Below are 23,194 nucleotides of genomic sequence, written 5' to 3' on the forward strand. Positions count from 1 at the left end.
TTCCGGAGCCAGAGTGGATAATTTGAGAGTAGTAGGCGGAGCGGGCGCGGGAGAGGGCATCTTTATAGTGTTGTATGTGGTCCTTGTAGGCCTGGGAGTGAACTGTGAGACCTGTTTTATTGCGGAGTCTTTCAAGTTGGCGAGCACGAGTTTTCATCAGGCGGGGTTCAGGGGTAAACCAGGGAGCAGAATGGGTGAAAGAAACTGTTTTGGTTTTTATAGGCGCAAGTTGGTCAAGGCAGGAGGAGAGAGTGTGGTTGTAGTAGTCGGTGAGGTCAGAAGGGGTGTGGAGGTCAACGAATGGAGAAGTGGACATTTTTTCAGAGAGGGTCGATGAGAATGAGGTAGGTGAAAGAGCGTTTAGCTTACGGAAGTTGATAGTGCGATAATGCCTTGGTGCTGGGGTGGGGATGTTGATGGTCAGAGTGATGGCTAGGTGGTCAGAGAGAGTGAGGTCGGAGCCAGAGATATGGTGCAAAATTAGTCCAGTAGAGCAGACAAGGTCCAAAATGTGACCACGGTTATGGGTAGGAAAGTTGACATGTTGAGTGAGGTTAAAGCAGGTGAGTAAATCAGTGAAGTCAGTCGTTAGCGTGGAGTCAGTGGAGTCCATGTGGATATTGAAATCACCAAGGAGGAGGATTGAGGGGGAGAGGGAACATAGCTGGGTCAGAAAGTAGGAGAAGTCAGACAGGAATGATGGGTGTGGTTTGGGAGGGCGGTAGACAACAGCCATGACTGACTGTGTGTGACCAGAGAGTTTAAAAGCCAGGTGTTCAAATGATGGAGCAGATGAGATGGAGATGAGGTTGGTCTTGATGTCTTGTCGGTGAATAACGGCAATTCCACCACCTCGGCCCTCCGAGCGTGGTTTATTGATGTAAGAATATCCATTGGGTGTGGTGAGGTTGAGCGTGTAGTAGTCCAGTGGTTGTTGCCAGGTCTCAGTGAGACAGAGAAAGTCCAGTTTATTTTCCAGGATGTAGTCGTTCAGGATGAGGCATTTGTTGTTGAGGGACCGGGTATTGAACAGGGTGAGCTCGATGTTGTTTTGTACGGCGGGTATGAATCCAGGTGATTTGGCCAGGGTTCGCAGACAGGAGGTGCGATTTTGTGCGTTGTTGTGACCAGGTGTGTTGGGACGATGAGTGGGAGTGCGCTGAGCCGACCAGAGGATGGGGATGGAGTGACCTGATTGTAAATAAACAAACTTATGACCGGAGCCACGGTGAATGTACCTGGGTCGACGCAGGAGTCCATTCGATTTGATTGCAGAGATGCATGATGGGGTGGAGCGGGTTTTAAGCAGGAGAAGCCTTGCGGTGGAGTACCGCAGAGCCATGCCAGCAGGAGCACAAATGAGGAAGCTAATTTCACATGTACCTCTGAAGGACGATGTACTCTTTGGAGCTTGCACATTATATTTCTATCCCCTCGAGTCGATGCAAATGAGAGGTGAACTTGCTATTCTAATTTCAGATTTGGTCTTGCTTCAATTAAAAATGAAAGACAACATATTTAAAGAGACCTTTCTTGTTAACATAACAACACATCAGATTGATCTTGGATAAATTAATCTTTTCTGTTCGTAAAATTGAAAATGTTGATAATATGAATTTTATTTTAGACTAGTAGGGGATACCGGGCGCTGCCGAGGCGGGGAGGTTGGGATTTGGGGGAGGGAGATGTCGTTCACAACTTTTTGAGATATCTTGTTCACAAACAGGCAGACAGACAGACAGACACAGGTACATATTTTCAAGATTGCAGCACCCTTCCAGACAGTCAATCTCTCATTAAAAACCATGGAAAACTAAGAGAAAAAGACATAGCCCCCGTGGTTTTATCAATTTTGCTGTACGGAGTTAAAGGCCGCCAGTTTGCCAGTTAAAGGCCATCTTTGGTCAGATTACAAAACAAAATATTCTGCTTATGTATACTCTCATGCATTGTCTTTGTGCCAAGTTTGAACAAAATTAAATCATGCATGTCTGAGAAATGGTTGGGGACACGTTTAACTAACGAAATGGCCGCCAGTCGGCCATATTAGATCTGATGTCGAAAAACAATGATGTGCGTATGTAAGCCATCATTCGTTATCTATTTGCCAAGTTTTAGGAAGATCGGTAAGTGCATGTCCGAGAAATGGTGGAGGACGTATTCAACATCAGGTTTTTTTTACAACTAAAATGGTCGCCAATCAGCCATCTTTGATCGCATCGTGAAACAAAAGGATGTGCATATGTATACCATCATGTATTGTCTTTGTGTCCAGTATGAACAAAATTGGTACATACATGCCCGAGATATGGTTGCGGACGCATGCACGGACGGACGGATAGACAGACGGACGAGACCCAATCTATAAGCCCCCGTTTATAAATACATAATACATAGACAATCCCTTCCTAAGTCCAACGGGGGCTAATAACGTAAAGATGTAATGTCCAAACATTTACCTTTTGATCCAAAGTTTTATTTACTATATACTGTAGTTGGCTTTGTTTATGGACTTTGTCATGTATGCAAATTGTGTTTTATGTGTGATGTTTGTGGGAGTGGGGAATGGGATATGATGTGGAAGAAGGGATAGTCTATGTATTATTTATGTAGAATTGGCACGATTTGTTTGTCATTATAATTACCATGCTTGTTAAATCACCCGCTCCATTCCTCTCACCCATGCACTCTATATATGCCCCTTTCCTCTCCTCTCTTTACTCCTATCTCCTCTCAATCTTATTTCCTTCACTCCCTCATTCTCCTTACTCTCTACTACCATACCTTGTTCTCTTCTTTTTCCAAAGTTATAACCTTCCTATGTGTACGTAATAAATAAATGTCCTCAAAAGGAATACTTTCTGAAATATGCCAGTTGATCTTAACCCCATCTTCCCAAGGAGCACTCGCAAAGGAAAGACAGACGGGAAAGAGGAGAAGGGAGCCCGGAAGGAGAAGCGCACAACGGTGCACTACACGGCAGCACGGCTGCACGAGAAAGGAATTCTGCTGAGCATTGACGACGCTACCACAAACGAGTACGTGTGTCGCATTCTTCACTCTGCCAATGTGCACGTCGCGATGCAATCACCGCAGTGCGATTCTTATAAGTTTGCATATCACTGCCAAGCATTGGGTGGCAGATATCAAGCGTCGCTGCTTTTATTTGTGACCACGGACATTATCTCAGCCCGAAAAAGTTTGTCCTTTTGGGGATTGATTATCGTTTCGGCTTCAGTTTTGACATGTGGGTTTGAATACAACTTGCAAACACAACACATTTCCGACTTCACCATGTAACCATCCCCATTGTGTACACCACACTGCAATAATGACGCAACAAGGAAACAGCCGTAAGCTTTTCGACACCACAAAACCACTGACTTGTTTCGTAACCCTGCATAATATGTTCATGCTCTAATTGCAAATATTTTTTTGAACTTGTATCTTTATCTTTCTTGTTTGAATTGTAACATTAGGTTTGTATTTTGTCTTCTGTGTCCGTTTCTTTTCGTGTGATTAATGTTGGCTCTTTCATGAGCCTCGATCTTGTATACAGAAAAAAAAGAAAAAGCACACCCAGCATTGTTGATTCATCCAGACCTTCGTTGTCTGCACTCATGATGTGTACAAAGTACGACAGTTTCTGTTTTAACATCAGCGCTTCGAATGTACATGATGGTCTCATTTTTCCAAACACCGATTTGTTTGTTCTTCTTGCAATCCATGGAATTTAAACATTTGTCTCCAACACCAGATTTCAACACTGTTAATCTTCCTCCTTTCCTTTTCACCATCCACGACACATCCATGCGTTGCAACTGGAAATACTAGAGCATTCAGAAGTCTGCCCTTGGTTTGTTTCGTCACATCTTTATCTTTCCAGATCCTCGTCAATTCTGACATTTTTGTTCTCCCCAGCGCTAGACATGTATTAAATTATTCTCTACATTCTCTACTCACTTCAGTCTTATAACCCAGGAAGATGAAACTTTCCACTATTTCCATGTGATAGTCTCCCAATCTGAATACGTCGATCTTCCCAGTTGACAAGATTTTAGACTTTTTTAGGTTTAAATAAAGACTAGCTTTTACACTTTCCCTTTCCACTATCTGCAGCAGTTTCATCAAGTCCTCTTTACTTTCTGCCAACAGAGTGGTATCATCGGCATACCTTAGATTTGCATACCTTCACATTTTATTGTGTTACAGCCTGAATTTAAAATTGATTAAATTGAGATTTTTGTTACTGATCTACATGTAATACCCCATAATGTCAGTGGATTTAAATTTAAAAAAATTCTTACAAATTTATTAGAAATGAAAAGCTGAAATGTTGTTGAGTCAATAAGTATTCAACCCCTTTGCTATGACACTCCAAATTGAGCTCAGGTGCATCCAATTTCCTTTGGTCGTCTTTGAGATGTCTCTGCAATTTGACTGGAATCCACCTGTGGCTAATTCAATTGATTGGACATCATTTAGAAGGAAACACACCTTTCTATATAAGGTACCACAGCTAACAGTGCATGTCAGAGCAGAAACCCTACCATGAAGTCCCAGAAACTGTCTGTATAACTCCAAAATAGAATTATGAGGAGGGATCGATCTGGGGAAGGGCATAAAACAATTTCTAGGGTGTTGAAGGTTCCCAAGAGCACAGTGAGCTCCATCGTTAGGAAATGGAAACAATATGGAACTTCCCAGACTCTTCCTAGAGCTGGCCGTCTGACCAAACTGAGCAACCAGGCAAGAATGACCTTGGAGAGGAAGGTGACCTAGAGCCCAATCACCACTCTTAAAGACCTACAGAGCTCCTTGGCCGATTATGGGAGAACCTACCGGAAGGACAACAGTCTCTGCAGCACTTCACAAATCTAGGCTTTATGGGAAAGTGGACAGACAGAAGCGATTCCTGAGAAAAAGTCACATGACAGCACACCTGGAGTTTGCAAAAAGGCACGTGAAAGACTCTTAGAGCATGAGGAAAAATATTCTGTGGTCTGATGAGACATAAATGGAACTCTTTCGCCTGAATGCAAAGCGCTACGTCTGGCAGAAACTGAGCACAGCTCCTCACCCATCTAACACCATCCCTACCAAGAATCATGGTGGTGGCAGCATCATGCTTACGGGGATGCTTTCACTGGCAAGGACTGGGAAACTTGTAAAGATAGAGTGAACAATTAATGAACAACAGGCAAATCCTTGTGGAGAACCTGCTTCAGAATACAAAAAGCCTTGGACTGCAGCAAAGATTTATGTTCCAACAGGGACAATGACCCCAAACATACAGCCAAAGCAACACTGGAATGGCTTCAAAACAAGAATGTGAAAGTCATTGAGTGGCGGAGCCAAAACCCAGATTCGAATCCCATTGAGAATCTGTGGAAAGACTTGAAAATTGCTGTTCACCAACGTTCCTCATCCAACTTGACAGAGTTTGAGCAAATCTGCAGGGAAGAATGTCCCCTTATCACCTACACATGTTTTAAAAAATGGAATACGGCACCGACAAGCACAGCTGCCAAGCAAGGCAAAGCTGAGGTCCGTTATTTTGATCTGGTCATCATCCATGACTGTGCAGACATCATACGTTAGGTGTTAAATACCCCGGTGTGCCAAAAAAAACGAAACCCTCTGTTTTATTCACCATTCGTTTATTTTTCATGTTTCTTTTCTCTCTTATTTCAAATGGTGATAGTTGAGGTCCTGTAGGAAATAATGACCTGGACAAATTAAGAAAAGGCTTTTTCTGTAGAATCCTACATCGAAACGTAATCCTATGTCCAAACTCGAAGAAAGACCAAGAAAACATTTAACCGTAAAGATAAACCCCATGCAAAGAGAGAATACTCAAATGGACGAAGACATCTTGAGAGCAAGGAATGTATACGGGGGCCCGATGAGGTTCACCAGAGACTCTTCTATTCAGTCAAGTGCATGGCCTGGTGTGCAAAGAGCAAGTGTGGTATCATTGCGCCGATGTGGTTCGAAGATGAGGACGACGATGCTATAACCATCAGCTCTGTGCGCTACATCAAAGTGCTGAATGAGTTCTGGGTTGTTCTTGATCGCAGGAGAAGCTTTCTTAGAGAAGAACAACTGTTTCAGCAGGATGGGGGCAACCCCACGCACCGAAATTGAGTCTGTGAGTGAGTGACCAGACATTTCGGTGAGAGAGTGATTGGCTGATGCTTCAGGGACGAGTGTTCTCCATATTGCCCTGATCTGAGCCCAATAGATGTTTTTAGCCACGTCGCAGACGCTGCTCATAGAGTGCCCTCTGCTGTTGTTGTTGTTGTTGTTCTTCTTCTTCTTCTTCTTCTTCTTCTTCTTGTTCTTGCAGAGAAGACAAAACCTCGAAGCTCCACCCATTCTGGGAACCATAGCTCCACCCATTTTGGGAGAGGCTTCATATAAACAAGTATCCACCATTTTATTAACTCGCATAGCTTTGAGGCCTGTTTTGTAGGCCCGTGGTGTCTTCCTCTCTCACACAGTTTTATTTCAAATAAAATTCGATATTTCATTTCATTTTTCACAGTCGCTAACATAGTTTTAGACTCGGTTGAAAAAAAACGGGAAGAAAATCCGATGAAAGTTGCCCTTTATAGAACGAAATGAATTCTCAAAGGCCTGTAACTTCAAGTCCATTGAGATTTTTTTTTTTTTAAATCGCGGCATGCTCAGTCATACACCGCCCGAAATAACAGACAGGAAAATGCCGAGATTTTTTTTTTTTTTTTTAATCGCAGCATGGTCAGTCATACACCGCCCGAAATAACAGACGGGAAAATGCCGAGATATATATATTTTGTTTAAATCGCGGCATGCTCAGTCATACACCGCCCAAAATAACAGACGGGAAAATGCCGAGATATATTAAAAATTCGTCCATTTGATGACAATCGTCACGATGAAATATTTAATTTATACGTCGTCACAATAATGTGGAGAGAGGAGCATAGCTTCGTTCACGTGTCGCCACACACGGGAAATTGCCGAGATATATATTTTTTTCATCGCGGCATGGTCAGTCATACACTGCCTGAAATAACAGACAGGAAAATGCCGAGATATATTAAAAATTCGTCGCCACACACGGGAAATTGCCGAGATATATTTTCACTTTGCACAAAAATAACATCAAGTAATCGAATCAATAGGAATGTCCTGTGCCTATAACATCGACGTTATTGGCACAGCTGCATCTAGGCATTGTGTAACATCGACGCGGCTTTTGTTTTAATTAAAACTTTTTGTACTTGTTTTTATATATTTGGGGATATCTCAAAGACAGTGTATACAAGGATAATCCTAGAAGCTTATTTGAGCTGAAATGAGCAATCACAGAGAAAGTTATGTCCATCCCACTGGTCGAATGTTAGTGCATAATGAACAACTTCGCCTGTCGTGTTCAAACCTGTATTCGGCGAAGAGGTGGAGATTTGGAGCACATGATCGACCAAGTGCCAAACTAAAGTCTTACAGGTTACAGTTCTGATATTTGGTACACCTGTGTCACACAAAATGTAGCACATATTCCTGAAGTTTTATGTAATTCAGACTAAAAATGAATGTATCGTGGATTTTTTTGTGGCACACCCTGTACCTTCCAATGGGTAAAGGGAAAGCTATCATGTGACTGCAATATGCAGGTGGTGAGATCCAACGCCGTTTTCATCATCATGGAAGTGTGAAACCGAAGCCTTGCCTTGCTCGACATCTGTGCTTTCTCTTTTTTAATACAAACTTTCCCAACAGCTTGCAGTTTTTGCGACCATTGCACATACTGATCGTTAAGCCTGCACAACGTGTTGATGGTTGTACTTTTTATAACGTACAGGAGTTTCTGCACTTGGGTTTCAAAGGAAAGTTATTACAATAGCCATATAAGGTCTCGTCGGTGATTATCCAGTAAGGTCTTGCTGTATCCACTTGACTTTAAAGGTCAACAGGTTGGCTTCTTTGGCATTCATATGAGAGGACATAGTTCATAACGCTGAGATCCCAGATTTGAATCCTTTATATTGTTACGGTTCTACACCGCCCTACTTCCCCTTACAAAGGGGGGATTAATCCCCTTGTTCTTGCTGGGCTTGGCGGAACCGAGGCTTGACACGTCCCTTCCTGGCAGCGCAAGGTAGGGTTTTGGGACCAAGTCTCGCACGTACCTAAATACCTGCGCTGCCACGGAAGCGAGGAAGCAAGCCTCGCACGAGCCACGTGTGGTTTGAGTATGCCGAGCGGATTGCGTACCACGTGGTCTGTGCAGTCTTAATTAGTTAGTGGAACCCGATTGGAGCGATCCCATTCGTACCATGCTTAGCCAATGAATAAACCACAGGAACGATCGAATGGAAGAAAGGAAGAACACAGGTTTAATTATTCCCACACGTATGTACAATGATCAGGGACGCAGAGACACAGCGCAGCCGTTAGCAGTCGTAACTTAACCCCCAGACAACGGGCCCGGCTCACACTCACACAGGGAATTGCAGATGGGTAGATGTTCCCCAACGCGTCGACGTGGTCGTCCAGAGACGGCCTCTGTCTGGCTCTCCACGGCCCCAGCACGTCCCGCGAAGATGGTAGCAGGCGATGGCAGGAACCTGTAGCGCGTCTGCCGAAACAAGGCAGATAACGAGGTGGAACGGCAAAGGGCGGGACTTTCAGCACGGCTGGCGATTACTCAGCCGTTCTCACTCGCGCGTCTCAAATGCGCTGTATATCGGTTCATGCGCATCTGGCTGCGCCCGTGTGTCTGTACAGTTCGCTGCCAACTCTTCTTCCTCGATCCTCTTTACTGTTGCGTGCGCGTCAGTCCTTTGCATCGAGTCCTCACTTCAGTCCTTTTGAGGGCTTTGCGCAGCGGGTTTTATAGCTACGCCCCCCCCCCCCCCCAGAACCTTCTGGATCCCTCTCGAACCCTCTCACCACGCCCTGTGACGCCACGCCGCCGCCACCACGTCTGAGCTCTGATTGGCGGCTCGTGCTTACCGTCAGCGCTTCTGCCGCTCCGCCTCGGTCCTCCTGACCTTCCTAGCCTGCCTCGTGTTAACTCGCCCAAAATGAACCAACGTTAGCGCAAAAGGGCATGAGGCTACAGACGCTGGATTGTCGGTGACAGTAGGGCCTATTCTCTTGGCTCTTACTCAATGCAGAACTAACAATGGAAAAGGACTAAGCTTACAAATACTAAGACATAACTATACTATCGCGAGGCTGCACGTTGCTTGTGTGACTAACTATGAGGGGAAAATTTTAACCTTTATTAAACTCACTATACAAACTCAAAACCGCAACAATATATTGCCGATCCGTCCATTGCCTTCTGATTTACTTGGAATGTCTGTATATTTACAAGATGTCTTAATGTTCTTGTACTGAATGCAATACACAAGTATAAACTCTTCCATAAAAAGAGGGAAAAAATACAAAAACAAACAGATAATTGTTCCATGACCAGAGCTTTCTATTTGCATCGAGTTACTGGTAACATAACTAAAGATTACACGATGATTTTAAAAATTACAACCTTCGCATGGAAAGAAACTCACTTGGAATAATTTCAAACACCGGGCCTTGCCAAATGCATGAGTGCTTGACTTCTGGGAAAAGTTAGAAAGCAGTTAGGAAGTCTCGGAATAGATAAAACATAAGGAAGATATAGTTTACATTACAAGGGATTGAAACACTCAGCAGAAGAAGCGTATACGTACTAACAGATGGAGTTGATAGTGTGATGAAGGTAGAGCACAGAAGTTGGTACGGTGAATAATAAGAGTACCAATGTTTCAGAGTTGCCAGGAAAGCTGTAAATAATTGCACAACAGTAAGTTTAACATTGATGGGGGACAGCTAGTCGTAACGTTGATTAGGGATTCACAAAATCAACATCTTTAAAAGCCTAATACATCAAGAACATGAGTGTGCGGAGCATCATTGGATGGAGAGGTCCATTTCTCGTGGTCAGAAACAGTCTGTTATGTGTGTACTGTCCATTTGGGTCTTTACGTGTCGATTTGGGTCTTTACGTGTCCATTTGGGTCTTTAGGTTTCCATTTCCTTGGGTCGACTGGTCATAAAACATGCTGATTTATTTCAGTCAGAATTGATCTGGGTTATTTTTTTTCTTCCCTTCTTACATGACACCAGCTAGGTGTCCATTTAGTTGTGGCAGAAAACAAAGAGTACATTGTGCAACACTGTGAGTGTTAACTCGCACTTTAACCATTAGCCAAGCGGGCATTTTGGGCAACTTACCATTGCAGAAACAGATGTCTATAATGTATCTCGTTTGAATTCGCTCCCCAAAGACATTAATTGCAACATACTTACAAGGGATTATTATTACAAGGGATTATTACAAGATTATTACAAGGGAATATTGAAATCTACAACAGCTTGACCACCGCCGCACCCGCTCCCCCTCAAACCACCTGCCCCCCCTTATCCTGCCATCCCCTGTCTCAATTCTCCCCAGTCTCCCCTACTGACCTCTCTGAACTCCTCATCGGAATGAAAACTGCCACCTGCACTCTTGACCCCATCCCCTCCAGCTTTGGCAAGGCCTCCCTTCCTGCTCTCTCTCCACTTATCATTGCAACAATAAACTCCTCCCTGTCTACAGGCATCGTCCCACCATCCCTCAAAATTGCTGCTGTTACCCCCATTCTGAAAAAACCTGGACTAAACCCTGACACCCTAAATAACTTCAGACCCATCTCCAACCTACCCTTTCTGTCAAAGGTTTTGGAACGCGCTGTAGCCACTCAACTCAAACATCACCTCTCTGCCAATAACCTGTATGAAACATTCCAATCCGGATTCCGCTCCAACCACAGTACTGAAACTGCTCTCCTCAAAATCACCAACGACCTTCTCCTCTCCTCTGACGCTGGCAACCTCAACATTCTCATCCTCCTCGACCTCAGCGCCGCCTTTGACACCATCGATCACACCATCCTCCTCACCCGACTTGAAACCACCTTTAACATTACCGGCACTGCCCTCTCTTGGATTAAATCATACCTCTCTGACAGACGTCAGTTCATCTCCATCAATAACTGCAAATCCCCCACTGCTCCCCTCCCCCAAGGTGTCCCCCAAGGTTCAGTTCTTGGCCCCCTCCTCTTCATCCTTTACCTGTCCCCCCTCGGTCACTTAATCCGCCGTCATGGTTTCACTTAATCCGCCGTCATTCATCTCCACCAAGTCCATCTCCACCGCCACCCACTCTATCCTGACAAACTGCATCACTGAAATAAAATCCTGGCTTCAAATCAACTTCCTCAAAATTAACTGTGATAAATCTGAAATAATCATCATTGGCCCAAAAACGCTCACCAAGTCCACCCATAACTTTGCCCTCAACATCGACGGTTTCCCAGTATCCACCTCCCCTCACATCCGGAATCTTGGCATCATCTTTGACCAAACCCTCTCCTTCGACAAATACACTAAACAGATCACAAAGACAGCCTTCTTTCACCTGAAAAACATCGCCCGTCTCCGTCCATCCCTCTCCTCCGTGGCTGCAGAAACCCTCATCCACGCCTTCATCACTTCCCGTCTGGACTACTGCAATAGCCTCCTTTATGGTTCACCCTCAACAATCACCAATAAACTCCAATACATTCAGAACTCCGCTGCCCGTCTACTCACCCATTCCCGGACCCGTGACCACATCACCCCCGTCCTTTACAAGCTTCACTGGCTCCCCATCTCCCAGAGAATCCAGTACAAAATCCTCCTCTTGACCTACAAAGCCCTCCATAACCTGGCCCCATCCTACCTGGCTGACCTCCTCTCCAGACACACTCCCACCCGCAACCTCCGCTCTGCTGGTACCAACCTCCTGACCCCCCCCCCCCCCCCATCCGGACCAAATTTAGATCCTGGGGGGACAGGGCCTTCTCCATCGCTGCTCCCACCCTCTGGAACTCGCTACCTCACACCATCAGAGACTCCTCCTCACTCACCACATTCAAAACATCACTCAAGACCCACCTGTTCAACACTGCATTCAACATTTAACCCACAGCATCTATCCCCTGACTATCTCCTCTCCTTCTCCCTCCTTTGTGCTTTGAATATTTCCCTATTGATTCTTCTTTTTTTGCAATTGTTTTTATGTTTTGCTATGCATTATGTTTTGCACTCTGTCAAAGCGTCTTTGGGCTTCCTGAAAAGCGCTATATAAAATAAATGCATTATTATTATTATTATTAATTGCTCGAGACATGAGTGCAAGAACAACAAATGTGGCTGGGTATGTTATAATGACGTGGATGGACACACACACACACACACACACACACACACACACACACACACACACACACACACACACACACGATGGACACACACACACACAGACACACACATGATGGACACACACACACACACAAGATGTACACACACACACACACACACATGACGTGCACACACACATACCCACATAACATACACACATGGACACACAATGTACATGCACATGACACACACACACACACACACACACACACGGCATGCACACACGACACACACACACATGCGCACGACATACACACACACACACACACACACACACACACACACACACACAACGTACACACACACACACACACACACACAACGTACACACACACACACACATGACGTTCACACACACATGATGTATACACACGCACATAACATACACCCACATGACACACACACACATGCACACACTCACATGCACACATGACGTACACACACAAACGCACACACACACACACACACACAATGTACACAAGACATGCACACACATGACACATACTCACATGACACACACACACACACACAGTCAATCATTGCACACTAACTCATTAACATATTTCCCCAATTTTCACATAACTATCTAATGAGCTATTCATGGTCATTTCACACTTAAAACTTTAATACATGTGGTTTACTTTATTTAATGATTCAGAGGTAATAATATAAAGTTTAAACAACCAATGATAATAATAGAATAGTTAACAAAGACATTGTTCAACAGACTTTCAAAAAAGGCTTTGCACAACAGATGTCGATGAAACAAGAACATACAATATTTGCAATACATAAGTGAATTTCCATTGTAAAACTCCTTTTAAAACTGTTTTGTTTGAACGTGTTCGCTGTTTAATTGTACACTTGTTATGAGAAGAAAGTCTTTCACTAAGTTCAATATATTACTCCTCCTTCTCTTCACCTTTATTCTTCATTTCATCTTCACCCTTCTTCATGTTTTAATAGTAAATCAACGGCACAGCTGCACTCCCAGGAATGATACTACCAGCAGCCACAAGCTGCATATGAATTTTTTATTATTATTACATTGTATAACTAGTATGTAAATTTGCCTCTTATCTTACTTTCCAGATTCACATTTTGTGAAATGTACCTTATCAGCAACAAAATGACATTACTTACTCTTGCTCCCATCAACTTTGCAAAACTTAGACAAAAGGTCTGATAAAAGAAACATGTACTACAACAACATAAACTTTAAAAAAATTACAGATGCAATACCAGACATATTTCATGCCTTATAACGAAGTTCCATAATCGAGCATGAATCTTCTTGTCTTTATTATACTAAAATACGTAATTTGGCGTCTGTCTGTCTGATGATATTTTGACCGCGATACATTCCGTCGTTACTTATCCAATCTCAACTAAACTTGACAGGATGACTAAGGGTTACACAATGAAGGTTGTAGCGCATTCATTCCGCCCCCCCCCCCCCCCCCCCCAGCCTCCTCAAGGGGTTTTCTCCCCCAAGTGGGTTTTCCCTGCCTTTGCCGCCAATGGAGATGCGTGTTGAGGTATATATCCATGTTAAGTTAGCTTTGTCATGGCGTTTTTCCAAGGCCACTTCTAATAACAAAACTAACGACAATAGCATAATAGCCGGCGAAGCCGGTGTTGTCAATAAACGTGTACGTATTATGTCGAAAACCAGATTATGCTGTATCCCTTGGCTTGAGAATTCCGAAGCGCAATGGAGGCCGCCATCTTGCGGATGCGGAAGTATGCATAACAAATTAAACAAGTACAAAAAGTTTTAATTAAAACAAAAGCCGCGTCGATGTTACACAATGCCTAGATGCAGCTGTGCCTATAACGTCGATGTTATAGGCACAGGACATTCCTATTGATTCGATTACTTGATGTTATTTTTGTGCAAAGTGAAAATATATCTCGGCAATTTCCCGTGTGTGGCGACGAATTTTTAAAATATCTCGGCATTTTCCCGTCTGTTATTTCAGGCGGTGTATGACTGACCATGCCGCGATGAAAAAGAAATATATCTCGGAAATTTCCCGTGTGTGGCGACACGTGAACGAAGCTATGCTCCTCTCTCCACATTATTGTGACGACGTATAAATTAAATATTTCATCGTGACGATTGTCATCAAATGGACGAATTTTTAATATATCTCGGCATTTTCCCGTCTGTTATTTCGGGCGGTGTATGACTGAGCATGCCGCGATTTAAACAAAATATATATATCTCGGCATTTTCCCATCTGTTATTTCAGGCGGTGTATGACTGAGCATGCCGCGCTTTAAACAAAATATATATATCTCGGCATTTTCCCGTCTGTTATTTCGGGTGGTGTATGACTGAGCATGCCGCGATTTTAAAAAAAAAAATCTCAATGGACTTGAAGTTACAGGCCTTTGAGAATTCATTTCGTTCTATAAAGGGCAACTTTCATCGGATTTTCTTCCCGTTTTTTTTCAACCGAGTCTAAAACTATGCTAGCGACTGTGAAAAATGAAATGATATATCGAATTTGATTTGAAATAAAACTGTGTGAGAGAGAAAGACACCACGGGCCTACAAAACAGGCCTCAAAGCTATGCGAGTTAATAAAATGGTGGATATTTGTTTATATGAAGCCTCTCCCAAAATGGGTGGAGCTATGGTTCCCAGAATGGGTGGAGCTTCGAGGTTTTGTCTTCTCTGCAAGAACAACAAGAAGAAGAAGAACAAGAAGAAGAAGAAGAAGAAGAACAACAACAACAACAACAACAGCAGAGGGCACTCTATGAGCAGCGTCTGCGATGCAGCTAAAAACGTTCAATAGGAGTTTCTTTCTCCCGTCTTTGTTTGATTCACAATCTTATGCACCTCTAATTGATAATTAAAATACTTTAAGACCAACCTCGGCCCGCACGGGCCTGGTTATCTTCAACGAAAAGCTTCACCAAACACCGGAACCAATGAGATTTGAGCATTTGAAAAAATATTTCTAAAACCAAATCACGCAATGGAGGCCGCCATCGACCGGATGCGGAAGTTTGCATAAAACAATTGCGAAAAAGTTCAATAGGAGTTTGTTTCGCCCGTCTTTGTTTGATTCACAATCTAATGCACCTCTAATTTGTAATTAAAATACGTTAAGACCAACCTCGTTATCTTCAACGAAAATCGTCACCAAACACCGGAACCAGTGAGATTCGAGCATTTGAAAAATAATTTTTAAAAGCTTATTACGCGTTTCGGAGGGTGAAAACGGCGTCAAATATTCTAAAATTGACGAAGAATTATTTTTTAGAAATCTCGCGGCCGTAGGGTATAGGTTTTCACGGCGGGAAACATCCGAAGTTGAGACGGAATTCACCGAATTAATCAAGAAGTAAATTTTATCAATTTTAATCTCATCCAGAATGCAAATGGTACCTACTGCACCTACTACACCGACGGTACCTACTACACCTACCTACTACGAACTACCTAACCTCCTGATGCCATAGTGATGGGTAAAATAGTGGCAAGAGGCTTTGGCTTCGCCGGCTCATTGCGGCTTTGCAGTCGGGTACTAGTATTCATGTTATTACAAAACAATATTAATACCATTAATATCCCACCTTCCCAAGGGGGTTTTCCTCCTTGAACAAACGTCGAGTCAACATTTATAAATAGCTTATCATGGCATTTTCTTGGGAGCAACGGCCCAACGGCCTCTGCCAGAAGTAAAAATATTATAAACCACAAACACGTATGATTAGCTTTTTAAACAGTCGCGAATGCTGTTTATAACACTAAATAAAGAAATTTGGAGGAATCCCGACATCCGTGAGGTAAGTTTTACTTACAGAACTGAGCGAAGATCTACTGTGCTCTATATACCCCACAAGTGTTGGGTTAATAACATGACGCTTCCTACCGCTAACGTGGCGTTTTTCATTTCAAAAGCAACTTTTGAAACTCGCTCCTGCTGTTCAACATGAAATTGAAAGGGAGGAAGCCCGGGCTGTTCTCATTTGCCAAGCAGCTAGCCAGGCTAGCCGTTCCTTCCCGGTTTTGAATGGAGTGCTTACTTGAATGCTTAAACCACTTGGCGATCTCTCCACAAGAAACTTGGTAAATGAACACACACCCAATGTTCTTGAGACCCGACCATAGATCGATTGTAAACTGTATACCCCAAAGAGGAATGACCCTTCCTGCCGCTCCCGTATTGAGCGGGTGTACTAGTTCCAGAAAATTCAGAAATTGGTTAAAAAGGAGTAAAATATTGGAAAGAATGGAAGGTGTTCTAAACCATTTAGAATGATAATTGTTATTCTGTAAAAGCTGGTTTAAGGTGTATTAATGCGTTCTTCTCACACAGGCTGAAGAATGTGTTGTTCGACATAATGCCGGGTGAAAATCCTGGAGATTTTGAAGTGAAGGCCAAGTTTATGGGAATTGAAATGGAAAAAGTGCAACTCAACTTTCAGGTGAGTTGCATCATTTTATACTCGTCCTTTGTTGCTGATGAAACTTTGATTTAAAAAAAACAAATATTAGAGGCCATTTTCCCCGCAGAGCAGGGGTTGGCCTTTTTCAGGCACCGTGGTCCCCGTTTTGAAGCAATGTTTTATGGCCGGATGCTCTTCCTGCCACCAACCCTGTTAGTCGCCTCTTGCGACATACTGGGAATTACCAGTGAATCGATTTGCCGACCTCGGAAGGATGACAGGATGAGTCAACCCCCCTGGCGTTAATTCAGCAATGGACCGGGATTCAAACCCAGGATCTCAAGCCGACACCCTAACTGCTAAGCCAACACCAGGCTGATGAAACTTTAATTCATCTTTATTAATCAGAAGTGAAGCCTTTAAAAATGAATAGAAAATAACAAAAAGGTTCCCCACGAGCATACGATCCAAAGCAGAATCAAATGCAATTAAAAGTGATTCTCAGACATGACAATAACTCCAGAGAGCAACAAACATGCAACACATTTGAAACATGCATGTCTTCATTGCCTACTTAGGTGGTATTTTATGTAGTGGAGCTGCCATACACGCATGTCACACACAAGGACATAGACAAATACACGAGACACAATACAGGACTGTTAGATGAGACAAACACAGCCACTGAGGTGGCCATCACTTCCTGGGTTACTCTGGGTACCAGCGACGTCACAAAATGGCACCGCCTTTTTCACCACACTCAGCAGTGCATTTCCAAAGGAGGAGTTTTCTCCTCCCCATTGATGCCAACATATTGGGATTGTCCATGCTCTTTACCTTTTAAATGCTGAACATGAAGCGAGGAAGCAACACGTACCATTTTAAAAGGCAGGAACCACCAACACTCTACTTTTTTTTATCATCCTGTTGGGGACCATCGGACCATCCATGGTGCACGCTCATTGGTTGACACAGCCTGACATTGTCATCGATGGGCATGTTCACCAGCCTGTTCGATAGCCCACAATGATGAATGTTGACCATCGGTCCACTTTGCCAATACCATCATGGCTCATGCGTATCGGTTGCTTTGAATGGAAAATTACACAAAAAAAGACAGATGACAGATGTATGGTGTGAAGAGTTTAAGATTGTATGGAGGGAGAAAAGGCAAGGCTTAGACACAGACACCAGCCAGGGTGGGGGCTACGAGATCTTTCTAAACACATGCTCGACACACTTTATCATTGACAGGAATTACATCTCACTGACTCGAACATGTACTATGAACTACTTATTCGAATCTATCCCTCGTTTTACTTCCCTAGACCAGATCCGTAACAATATACAGTACATCCTAAAATCCAAGCTGACTGCACACCTCAACGCTTTCGTTCTATTCTTCACAAATATGTTGCATTTATTTTCATTTCATTATCAATTGTTCTGAATTTTTCTCACAAATAAAATCGTATCAGTTTTCTTTGTCTTCATTTCCTCCAAGTTCAATATGCTCTTTCATTTCTCTCCTGCATCATGAATATTCATGTTTTAAAGGACTTGCTGCAGCTCCAGTATGAAGGTGTAGCTGTCATGAAGATGTTTGACAAAGCCAAGGTTAATGTGAACCTCCTGATTTTCTTACTCAACAAGAAGTTCTATGGAAGATGAAGTTTGGTAAACTCTTGCTCGAATTGTTCGTACTGACTGTTATTGATTGTTGTTGGTCAGTGCTTTCTTTCAACTCCTGCTTTGTTAGAGATTTAATAATTTGATTAGGTATTACATGGAGAACCTGTTGTTGTTGTTTTTTCTTCCAAAGTGATAACTTCACTCAACGGTAAATCCTTCTTTGCCTTTTATTTTCATGATGTTGTTGCAAGAAAAATTGTTCCGCAATAAGCCACGTAACTGTATCGTGGTTAATTAAATCGATAGAGGTGAAAGTAATTCTCTCCCCTTCAAAATTCTATCCCCATCATCAATCGAATGAACCTGACATTTGGTTTTATCTTTATTTTGACTACCAACAACAAAAGTTGTCAGATTTTCTTGGGAATTAACATACAAGTTACAGAATCAAAAAACAGACTAAAAGTGTTTAAGTGTGTATTTTGAGCAATTTCCGAAATTAATGCAAAAGAATGGCACGAAAGTATTAATCCGGTTGAACATATAGAACTTGGTTTAGATGCCATTATTGGTTTAGAGGCCATTATTGCCCGTAGAGCAGGGGTTGGCCTTTTTCGGGCACCGTGGTCCCCTTTTTGAAGCAATGTTTTACAGCCGGATGCCCTTCCAGCCGCCAACCCTGTTAGTCGCCTCTTGCGACACACAGGGAATTACCAGTGAGCAACTCAACCCAAACAAATCAGAGATCGACCGGGATTTTAACCCAGGATCCTAGGATCCCAAGCTGGCACCCTAACCACTAAGCCAACACCAGGCTTATGGAACAAAAATGTACGAAATGTTTGGGGTTTTTAAAAAAAAATTCTCCAAAGGAAAATTTCATACGCGTACTTGTTCATTGCATCGTAAATTGAAGACAATTTTATAAAATCTTACTTTTTAAAAAGAAAGTCGGTCATATTTTGACAATAGATGTATGCAGATATGTTGTGGCCTTACTTTTTACATATATATTCTATGCAGTAAAAATTCTAATATAATGAGTAACTTTTGATATTTAATTATTAATTAGGTAACATGTGATTAGTAACGCTTTTTACTTTTACCCTCAAAACCACCACAACAAAATTGGATTTTACTGAGGATAGTATTGAGATAACACGTAGTTCCGTACAGGCAATTGTTGATTTAAACAATAAGGAGCGCAAACATCGACAGCACTGTTTTCAGTAATTTGTGTTTTATGAACCTTGAGAATACGGAATTGTTGAGATAGGTAACAATTTTGTGGTAAATCGAGCTTGCTCCTTTAATTGTGTTTGTATACATAATTTGCCATAATTGCATCACCTCTGATTTTGTTCTTTAATTGAATTGCCATTTATTGTTTGAATACTGTATCAGATTCACCTTATCAGCCACCATGATTTTTTTTAATTTGTAGTATTTGTTGAAATGGATTTTCACCAAAAATGTTACTTTGATCTTTTTTCATACAAGATGCCTTGATGGGATATGCAACCCGATTTGAAAAAGATATACTTTGGAACTTCCGTACATTTGTACCAGGTATTATACCTCGAGTGCACGTTTACCTGATGAATGTGCTGTAACTTTGCCAAAGCCTGCATTGCATAAGGCCTGAATGTGTATTCTTACAAACAATAATAAATAAATAAAATGTATGTATTGTTAGTATTACTTATCAGATCTGAGTTTATTCATTATTTTAGGGCTTAATATTCAAAATATCCTGTGGAGCAGATGGTAATAATGCAATACACTAGATTCTCTATATCTTCCTAATTTGCCATCAACCAACATTTGTACTCAAAAATAAGTTTTGTTTTTGTTCCCCTATGCTCCCCTTTCGTCCTTTTCCATTATTCCAACTTCTGTTGTCTGTTTCCCTACTCATTCCCAACTTTACCCTTCTTTCTTTCTTCATCGATCACTTCGTTAAATCAATCCCCACTCCCACTCTGCATTTGCATACGTAATATGTGGATTGCTTCTAAAGTGATTCAATTGAAGATGTTATTTCGCTCACCTGGAACGTCGTTAAGGGGAGCTTATGCGATGGCGCGTCGTCCGTCCGTCTGTCCGTCCGTCTGTCCGTAAACACTTGAAACTTCTTCTCCGAAACCGCTGATGGGATTGCGACCAAACTTGGCACAAATGATACTTGGATTGTTGTGACTAAAGTTTGTTTACGGAATTAAAGAAATCGGCGTTTAAGGGGGTCTACCGGAAGTCAAAATGGATCCAGTCAAAGTGGACCCTACAAAATAGGTATTTGCTTTTTCCTCTGAAACAACACACACTAATTCGATGAACTTGACCACAACCTTCATCACCCTTGATGTACCAAAATTTATTCACGACACTAAGAAAATCGAAGTATAAAAGAGTATGGGGAGTGAAAGTGGGTCCAGGTTTGACCCCCCCAAAATGCGTAGGTATTTGCTCTCTTCTCTGAAACTACAACAACAATTTCGATGAAACTTGACCACAACCTTCACCACCTTTGATGTACCAAAGTTTGTTCATGGCATTAAATAAATCTGGCCCTGAAGGGGTCTAGGGAAGGACAGGGGATTGCCCCCCAAAATAGGTATTCGCTTTCTTCTCAGAAACTACACACACAATTTCGATGAAACTTGTTTGATGGGAGGAAGGGGGGGGGGGGGTTGGGGGGTTGTTGCCCATAAAAAAAATGTAGTGTGTGTGTGTGTGTGTGTGTGTGTGTGTGTGTGTGTGTGTGTGTGTGTGTGTGTGTGTGTGTGTGTGTGTGTGTGTGTGTGTGTGTGTGTGTGTGGTCGGTCGGTCGGTCGGTCGGTCGGTCATGTCCGCAGATGTGAAATTCTCGACTAGTAACAGCAGGATGGCAAAGCTTGAAACCATTTGAATCAGTTAAGGATTAGTGAGTGACATTTTCTTGGAAAATTGTACGACATGTGGATTCAATCAATACGTTTTATTGTACGATGAACAGCATAAGTACACAAGAACAAAAAAAAAGTTTCATACAAAATAAAAGGCTTATTGAGTAAGGAAGTACTATACTTACTAATTCGTATTTCTGACATGTTTATAATAATGTTGAAAATTAAAATGAGAGGTTTTTGATGTATGTGTGGTGTGTACATTTGGCATCTGCTCGCAAGCTTCATGGAGAACTTGTCATACACTAATCCTAACTCTTCCTAATCACCTCATTATAACAATTCGTAATTACACTGAAACTCCCTTCCAAAATCACTCCCTCACCCCACCTCCTTTTCCCTACTGCTTAGTTTAATACTGATGAGTATTCCCTCTTTTCACCTCCACCACCAAAGGTCTGTCTGTCTGTGAGCACAAAATCTCAAAAGGTATGGATGGATTCGGACGAAACCTGGTGGGCAGGTTGGGTGTGTGACAAGGAAGAATTGATTCAATTTTGCTGAAGATCCGGATGCTATAAAAAAAATTAAAAATTAAGTGATTCTTTACCATTGCGTGTTGTTGTTGTGGACAGATTATGTCAAAACTAGGTGGATGATTTGGGTAAGTGACAAGAACAAGCTGATTATATCTTGGTTCAGGTACGGATCCAGATCTGGTCTATCAGTGGGATAGAAAACGTAAACTTCAAGCTGGCGCAGGTGTGCTCTCTACCGAGTGCCGTTCTAGTTTTCTACCTGGTTCAATCGTTCTCTGATTAAAACAAGTACAAAAAGTTTTAATTAAAACAAAAGCCGCGTCGATGTTACACAATGCCTAGATGCAGCTGTGCCTATAACGTCGATGTTATAGGCACAGGACATTCCTATTGATTCCATTACTTGATGTTATTTTTGTGCAAAGTGAAAATATATCTCGGCAATTTCCCGTGTGTGGCGACGAATTTTTTATATATCTCGGCATTTTCCCATCTGTTATTTCAGGCGGTGTATGACTGACCATGCCGCGATGAAAAAAATATATATCTCGGCAATTTCCCGTGTGTGGCGACACGTGAACGAAGCTGTGCTCCTCTCTCCGCATTATTGTGACGACGTATAAATTAAATATTTCATCGTGACGATTGTCATCAAATGGACGAATTTTTAATATATCTCGCCATTTTCCCGTCTGTTATTTCAGGCGGTGTATGACTGACCATGCCGCGATTTTAAAAAAAAATATCTCGGCAATTTCCCGTATGTGGCGACAAGTGAACGAAGCTATCTATGCTCCTCTCTCCACATTATTGTGACGACGTATAAATTAAATATTTCATCGTGACGATTGTCATCAAATGGACGAATTTTTAATATATCTCGGCATTTTCCCATCTGTTATTTCGGGCGGTGTATGACTGAGCATGCCGCGATTTAAACAAAATATATATATATCTCGGCATTTTCCCGTCTGTTATTTCGGGCGGTGTATGACTGAGCATGCCGCGATTAAAAAAAAAAATCTCAATGGACTTGAAGTTACAGGCCTTTGAGAATTCATTTCGTTCTATAAAGGGCAACTTTCATCGGATTTTCTTCCCGTTTTTTTTCAACCGAGTCTAAAACTATGTTAGCGACTGTGAAAAATGAAATGATATATCGAATTTGATTTGAAATAAAACTGTGTGAGAGAGAAAGACACCACGGGCCTACAAAACAGGCCTCAAAGCTATGCGAGTTAATAAAATGGTGGATATTTGTTTATATGAAGCCTCTCCCACAATGGGTGGAGCTATGGTTCCCAGAATGGGTGGAGCTTTGAGGTTTTGTCTTCTCTGCAAGAACAACAACAAGAAGAAGAAGAAGAAGAACAACAACAACAACAGCAGAGGGCACTCTATGACCAGCGT

The 23,194-nt window shown here is 42.3% G+C and overlaps 1 protein-coding gene across 1 annotated transcript in view; it reads left to right on the plus strand.

The window, feature by feature from the left end:
* Nucleotides 1-20,045, plus strand: part of LOC137420992 (ras GTPase-activating-like protein IQGAP1) — a 305,469-nt gene extending 285,424 nt beyond the window's left edge. The window contains exons 36-38 of the mRNA XM_068106598.2: nucleotides 2,901-3,038; nucleotides 16,659-16,767; nucleotides 18,286-20,045. Coding sequence (XP_067962699.2) covers nucleotides 2,901-3,038; nucleotides 16,659-16,767; nucleotides 18,286-18,399 — 361 coding nt within the window. The 3' untranslated portion in view covers nucleotides 18,400-20,045. The remainder of the gene's footprint in view (nucleotides 1-2,900; nucleotides 3,039-16,658; nucleotides 16,768-18,285) is intronic.
* Nucleotides 20,046-23,194: the final 3,149 nt, after the last annotated feature.

The sequence above is a fragment of the Myxine glutinosa genome, chromosome 2 (genome assembly GCF_964187855.1).
Source record: "Myxine glutinosa chromosome 2, kmMyxGlut1.1, whole genome shotgun sequence".
NCBI lineage: Eukaryota > Metazoa > Chordata > Myxini > Myxiniformes > Myxinidae > Myxine > Myxine glutinosa.